Here is an 8033-nt window from a genome sequence, read left to right as displayed (position 1 = left end):
GAATCTTAATAAAGACATGGCTTCTTCTTTTAGCCCACAGCCAATACTAACCCTAATATTGTCTTGGGAAAGGTTCACCATGCTTGAAAGGAATTGTAGAGATTGTGTTTTGATAGAACAAGCAGCTGAGAAGATGCACCATGATGGATGACACTTTTATGTTATTATTACAGACCTTTGTTGTCACATTTTCTTCTTTTCTACTATAATTTTGATGTCATTGTAAAGAGCTTTCTTGGGAATCTATTACAATAAGATAGGAGGGGGAGGTGTCCCTGTCAAAATTAGAAGAATTGTTTTCCTACACCTTCTCATTTAAGTCACCTCTGGCAGTCTTCATCATCATCATCATTCAACAATAGCAATGTCTTGAAAAGATCTGCAGGTCTTCAAACAGGAATAATAGGCTGTGACTGAAGAGAGCCTCTTTTAGCTTAATAAAGATAATAGTCAAATCAAGTGTTTAGGAAGGAAAAGGTGTGACTTATTGTCCATTTGAAAGATAAATTGCAAAACCACTTCTTTTTCAACAACGAAGTACCTTGGAGCCCTGCCCCTCTCCCCCAGCTGAATTCATTTACTTTAGATTCATGACAATTAATTAAATAAATAGCACATACCTTCATAGGCAAGTATTTTGTTGTGGCTCACCAAGGAGAATGACTGGCTAGCTTTCTTAAACAAAAGGGGTAAAGCACAGTCATAAAATGCACAGACTGCAAGAGCATAGATTCATGAAAGCTTCAAAGACTGTTGTAAAAGTGCAGGGTTTAAGAAACAAGAAAAATGGAAGCATAAGTTAAAGCTGGTTCCTTTTATTTGGATTGTAAATTAAGATACAGGGAGAGAGAGACAGAGACCCAGAGAGAGAGAGAGAGAGAGAGAGAGAGAGAGAGAGAGAGAGACAGAGACAGAGACAGAGACAGAGAAAGCCATTGTAAGAAAAGTAATGAGAGCAAGAATAAGATTAAAAATGTTGCAAGAATTGAAAAACAATAGGCGCTTTGGTTGCCAGATTGGGAGCTTTACTACCAGGTTTCTGTATGTACGGGTGAAAGAGTGGATAAATTTGAGACATAGAAGATTAGTACTGTTGGAGGGACATGACTTTCAATTGGGGTGGCATGCTTTTTTGCAGTACAGAAAAAATACAATATATCGATACTTTCAAAGACACTATGTGAGAAATGCTCTATATTAAGTATGGGGAAAAGTTAGAGCAAAAAATTATATGAAAATGGCTTTCTATGATGGAAGCACTGACACATCCAAATGTTGTCAATCTGGGAAAAATTGTAACACACAAAAACATTTTAAATGAAGAAAGAGAACTTAAAACTAGGCAGGAATTGCAAAACCAAACAATGATAGTATGGGCAAAAAACTTTGGTTATACTATAGAACTAGATAAATAGCAAAAACTTTGGGGCAGAAATTACAAAATGACAATGGCAACTTCTTATAAGGAAAACCTGTACAAAATATTTTATAGGTGGCACTTGCCACCAGTAAGACTACCGTGTTTCCCCGAAAATAAGACAGGGTCTTATTTTTTTTTGCCCCACGAAATATGGCCTTGGGCTTATTATAGGGGAGGGCTTATTATTTCTGGGGGAAGGTGAGAAGCAAGGCGCGCCTTTTACCTTTCCAGCTCCATCATGTTCCTCGCCATTGTGCTCAGGGAAGCGGCTGGTAAAAAAAAACTTCTCGCGAGTTCAATCAAACATCTTGAAATCGCGAGAAGGTTTTTTTTTTTAACCAGGGGCTTCCCTGAATACAATGGTGAGGAACGTGACAGAGCTGGAAAGGTAAGAGGCGCACCTCGTGGCCCAACACCGCCCACCTCACCCCAATGGTAAAGGCAGCCTGGCTGGTTCCCTTCCCTGCCGTCCCTTTAACAAGGGGTGGCAGGTGGGGGGGGGAGAAGTGAGGCGTGCCTCTTACCTTTCCAGCTCCGTTGCGTTCCTTGCCCTTTCGCAGATTGAATCCCCTTGTAAAAAAATCCTCATGAGTTCAACTCGTGAGATTTTTTTTACAAGGGGATTCAATGAGCGAAAGAGCAAGGAACGCGACAGAGCTGTCAGTCTCTGGTAGCGCTAGGACACGCGCCTCGCTTCTCCCCCCCACCCCTCCCAGCCCTGGACTAAAGGGACAGTGGTGAAGGGAACCAGGCAGGCTGCCTTTACCATTGGGGCGAGGTGGGCGGTGTTGGGCTGTGAGGTACGCCTCTTATCTTTCCAGCTTCGTTGCGTTCCTTTCGCCCATTGAATCCCCTTGTAAAAAAACCTCACGAGTTGAATGAGGTTTTTTTACAAGGGGATTCAATGGGTGAAAGGGCGAGGAACGTGACGGAGCTGGAAAGGTAGGAGGCGTGCCTCGCTTCTCCCCCCCACCTGCCACCCCTCATTAAAGGGATGGCGGGGAACCAGGCAGGCTGCCTTTACCATTGGGGCAAAGTGGGCGGTGTTGGGCCATGAGGTGCGCCTCTTACCTTTCCAGCTTCGTTGCGTTTCTCGCCATTGTATTCAGGGAAGCCCCTGGTAAAAAAAAAACCTTCTTGCGATTTCAAGATGTTTGATTGAACTTGTGAGAAGTTTTTTTTTCATCAGCCGCTTCCCTGAGCACAATGGCGAGGAACACGAGGAAGGGAACCAGGCAGGCTGCCTTTGCCATTGGGGTGGGCGGTGTTTTTTTGTGCGAGAAGGAACAGGCGGGAGGGGGTGATCACATTGCTGGCCTGCCGCTGTTTTTGTGGCGAGCCCTCTTTTTGCCCCGGAAGCTGTACCGGTAGGTGGTACAGTGTTAATGGCGGGGACCGGTTGCACATGCGCTTAAATATTTGGGGGCAGGCTTATTTTCAGGGGAGGGCTTATTATGGCTCATGCTCTGAAAAGCCCGATTGGGCTTATTAGCAGGGCATGTCTTATTTTTGGGGAAACACGGCAGCAAAGATGTTTTAAAACATGTCCATTAATGTTGGAAATGTACACAGACACCCGGCTCTTATTATCATATGTGGTGGACATGCCCAAGGGCACAAAAAAAATTGGATGAAAATACACACATGGTTAGAAAAAACGATAAAGAAACATATAGATTTGAAGGCAGAAATATTCTATTTTTTCCATTCAAGGTTTTTTTATTTTTTAATACAAATTATACATATGATAGGAACAAAGAGTTGTCCGGGTGTTTTCTTTTACATCCTCTCAATTACATAATCCTTTTTACACCATAGTTTTGTTTTGCCTTTCAGCCAAATCATTCTCTTCCATTATTTTCCATCTTTATAGTCATTTTTTCTTAATACATAAACAATATCTTCAATTGCCCCTTCAAAGTTACACCAAGTTTTCATTTATTATTTTCTCCATTGGTATATTTTACTATAAACAGCAGACATCCTCTGATTCAATTTAAGCATAGAGAGCATTTCTTTCAATTTTTTTCTGCCATTAACAATATACTATCATTTCTTTATTTCTTAATTAGTTACATAGCAATAACGATCTTGCTACTATTCTCTTTAGTCGACTAATGTAACTCTTTTTCCCTTTCTTCCTCTTTTCACTATTTTCTCTTGGGCTCCCAAAATCCCAGTTTTAATTCTTTCCTTCTTCTCTCCCTTTCCTCTAATGTCTTCTTTTTCTTTTCCCTATTTTTGTGGTTATTGTATCTTTTTTCAGAGTATTTACTTTTATTATTCTAGTAACTTTTCCCGGGTTTTCCCTGTTCTCCTCCTCTAGGCAGAAATATTCTTCTTCTTAAAACCAGAAAGCTATAATAAAAGGAATATATACTTAATACTTCATGTGTTGACAGCAGCGAGAATTGGATTTTTCATAATATTGGAAAAATGAGGATACTCCTAAAGATGAAAATATAATTTTAAAAATCTTAGATTTTGCCGAGATGGATAGATTGACATTAAAAATTAAAGAGAAGGAAGAAACAGAATATTTTTTCAACATGGGATATGTTTTATCAGTGGCTAGATAAAAGAGGTAGAAATTAGAAGATGAAAAATTACCATTATGTATAAGCAGAGGATGAAAAATTATTTATATAAATAAGTGAACATTATTATTACTATTATCATTATTATCAGAATTATTATTTTGTAAACCTAAAATGACTCAGACAATACACTCTTCATTAAGCACCTACATATATTTAAAGAAAAAATGTATAAATAAAATTGCCCCCAAAAAAAGAAAAAGAAAAGAAAGAAAAGCAATGAAAGAGGAAAGAAGAGGATCATTGACTGATCAACTAGCTGGGAATATACCTGAGAATTTACCGAGGATGTTTGAAGAGATGGGGCAAAACTGTCACACCATCTGTAACAGCAGCAGTGACAGCCTCCATAGCGGAGAAACTGGTGAATTTGAAATAATGAATAAGAAATTTGAAGAATTGCTAATATAGATGTGGTTCCTCAAGTTAAAGAAATAATAGAATTTTTAGAAACCAAGACTGAAGCAATAAGCTAAGACACAGAAAACAATTTAGATAATTTAGCACTGTCAAAATTGAGAGAAGGACTTTTGCTTGAAGTTAGACCCAGAAAAACTCAGGGAACGTGTAAGGAACAGGATAGTTCAGTCTTACAAAAGTTTTTGCAATGGGACAAAGAAAATATGGAAGCAGAATTGGATAATGTTTATACAATTAATACAAGGTACACCAAAACTAAGAAATGTCCCAAAATATATATTAGTTATAGTATTTTGTTAGGAAGAGAACATTGTACATCACTATAACAATTCTACAGCAATGTTTTAATACAAAGTTAAAGATAAATATTTCTGATATAATCCTATTTAAATGCTTATTAAAATACTGCATAAAAGGAAAGACTATAGCTTCATGACTGACAAATTAAAATAGAAGATACCATTTATGTAGTATAAATTGAAATTGAAATAAATTGATTTTTACTTTTAAGCTGCAGCGATTTTGATTTAATTCAGTTCAAAAGGTAAGAGAAATTTTGGAAAGACATTAATTGAGTTGGAGGAGATACCAAAAAGACAAATGGGAAGCTATGCAATTATAAGAAAATGAGGAAGATACCGCTACTTTAGGTAACACTGATAGAGACTTTTTGAAATTTATAAAAATGGAATTTAAATGCCTAACGTGGGATATATATGGGGCGAGTGCCTTCCAGAAAAGAAAGAAGCTATTTCATTATTTGAAGCAATTAAAGTTGGATGTAGTTTGTTTACAAAAACACTTATAATAAAGGGAAATTTTTTAAAATAAAAACTTGAGAGAGAATTTTTATTTTTTGCTTAAGGAAGCTGAATTAAAGTTTATAGACATAAATCCACAATTGCAACTGAAAATAATTTTATCTGGTGATTAAGGCAGATATTTGAGAATGGAGATTAATTATAATGAAAATAAGATCCTTTTAGTGGGGATTTATGTTCCAAATGAAAATAAATCTGCATTTTTAATGCACTTATGGGAAAGTTGATAGAGCTGTCACATGACAATTAGTGTCTAATGGGAGATCTGAATGCAGTAATCTGCTTACCAAAGAACATCAGCATATTAGATAAAAATGATGCAAGGCAAACTACCAAAAATATTCCTTGAAATGATAGATAATTTTGAAATGATATGGAGTTTTGTCCCCCCCCCCTATGTCAAATATTATTAATTCCACTCCCTCATTAAAAAGTAAAGCCACTACCATTTCTTCAGGAATATGACTTTTGATTCTTCCTTGCTTCTGTGTTGCCATATCAAAATGCTAACATAACCAAGTTCTTATATTTTGGTGCTTTAAAGCATCCTGCACAAATGTGTAATGATGAACTAGTAACACTACTAGCTGATTTGATTTTAAAAGGCTCTAACATTATTGTTTTGCTTCACAACTTTGCTTTTTCCCCTATTGCATTAACTGATTTATTTATGCCTGATTGTACTGAGGCTTTAGCTTCCCTCATTTGTGCATAGATGCCATCATAACTGCTGCGCAAAAGTCTTCCCAGAGAGTGGAGTAATATGCATGTCCCATCAGAAGTAGGTCTTGATGTTTCAACAGAACATTCACTTAGATATATTGCAAACTACCATAGTTTTTTACAGCCTCCAGATACGTTGGTTTTCAGTTCCTATAATTCTCAGGCCTTCAGATTCCAAACAGCAAGTCCAAAACAGCTGGAAGACACCAGGTTCAGGAAGATATTATAATGATGTTGGAAGAAATATCCAGGTCCAGGTCCAATCTGAGAGAAAGACACTGGAGATAAAATGGAGGCTGTAGGCTGATCAGAAAGTAGGGTTCCCTTTATTGATGAAGCAGAACCACCAACCGTATGTGATTCTGGGCAGTTGACAAAATGAAGTTGAGAGTGGGTGGGTTTTATACCTTCTTTGGGCATTGTAGTTCAGCTTCCTGTTCCTGTGCAAGAACATGTCCCTTGATATTCTATTGGCTGTTTTCAGATTGCTATGGGGTCGTGGCTGGCTCTATAGGCAAAAGGGGAAAATGCAAGTCCTAGGTACTTGTCTGAGCTAATTTTGTCAACCTTTTGTTTGTTGCTTATCTGAGTTTCTGTCTTGACCCAGCCTTTCTGAATGGATTACCAAATCTGCATTTCTAAAAGTTGACCTCCTCAGTTTCTGCTTGGGGCAGGGAAACTGGGGGCTGGTTTCAGTCTCTCTTAAGATTTTTTTAATTCCTCCTTTAGGGGAAATATAATATTCTGTCTTTTAAAATTTTTCCTTCTACTGGGGGATGGGCTTCCAACAATGAATTAGGAAGAGCTGTTCCCTCCTATCATACTTCCACTCTTTTAAACCTTCCACTACTGAGCCTCTTCTTGACTGCCTGCTTGACCTCACTGTTACGAAGACTGTATATGGCAGGGTTGAGGGTAGGTATGGCTACTGTGTAGAAGACAGAAGTCATCTTGTCTGTTTGTGGAGCATATGTGCCATCAGGCCGTAGGTACATGAAAATGAGAGTACCATAAAGAACCCCCACAACTGTAAGGTGAGATCCACAGGTGGACATAGCTCGAAATGATCCTGTTCTTCCTACAGTCCAGAGGATAATTCCATATGAATTTATAATAGCCATCAGAGTGATGCTCTGGATAGTTCCACAGACTACAAAGAGCAAGAACTGGTTAATATGCGTGTCTGCACAAGCCAAAGCCAGAACCGGGGGGATATCACAGAAGAAATGGTCCAAAGTATTCGCACGACAGAAGGGCAGGCGGAAAGCCATGCTGGAATGGATCACTCCAGAGGCCATCCCTACCATATAGGAAGCAGCCACTAGGAGGCAGCAGAGATGCTGTGGCATGGCAGTTGCATAGTGCAATGGGCGGCAGATGGCCACGTACCTATCGTAGGCCATGACTGCCAAGAGACAACATTCGGCATCTGAAGCAGCTGCAAAGGAGAACATCTGAAGGGCACAGGCTGGGATGGGAATGGAATCATAACCTTTCAAGAGCCCCAAGAGCATTTTGGGGGCTACAGTGCAGCAGGAGCACAGGTCCATCAGGGCCAGGTGGCTTAGAAAGTAGTACATGGGCGTGTGCAAGGCACGGTCAGCTCGGATAAGAATGGCTAGACCCAGATTCCCTGCCACACTAAGGAGGTAGAGGGGCAAGAAGAAGCTGAGAAGAAGGAGCTGAATGTTTCGTTGAGAAGTGAATCCCAGGAGAATAAACTCGGTCACTTTGGTGGAATTGTGGTGAAGAGCCATTGTACCTATTGCCATAAAAATGACCTCCACCCCAAATCTATTACTGCATTTCTGAAGGAAACACTCTATTTCTGAAGGATTGCAATTCCCGTTATTTTAAAGAATGTTGGGTATCATTGACAAATGTAGACAAGAACTCCTTTGTGGAATTGCTAATACTAAAGACTTGTTAGGGCAAGGAGGACATGATTAAGCCCTAATACTAAAGATTAATGTATAGTTGCACTTTCCTCATCGGGCTCCTGATGTAGATGATCAATTCAGTTGACCTCCATTGTCTCTGTCTAATAACAAG

General features: G+C 39.1%; 1 protein-coding gene across 1 annotated transcript; it reads right to left on the bottom strand.

Annotated features, from left to right (window-relative positions):
* Positions 1-6799: 6799 nt before the first annotated feature.
* Positions 6800-7738, bottom strand: LOC309395492 (olfactory receptor 5C1-like; the record flags this gene model as incomplete). The annotated part of the gene is made up of 1 exon (XM_081959794.1): positions 6800-7738. The coding sequence occupies one exon, from the start codon at positions 7736-7738 to the stop codon at positions 6800-6802; it is 939 nt and encodes a 312-aa protein (XP_081815920.1).
* Positions 7739-8033: the final 295 nt, after the last annotated feature.

This window comes from Natrix helvetica, assembly GCF_964273705.1.
Source record: "Natrix helvetica genome assembly, chromosome: 1".
Lineage (NCBI taxonomy): Eukaryota > Metazoa > Chordata > Lepidosauria > Squamata > Natricidae > Natrix > Natrix helvetica.
This window is presented reverse-complemented; position numbering and strand designations above follow the sequence as displayed.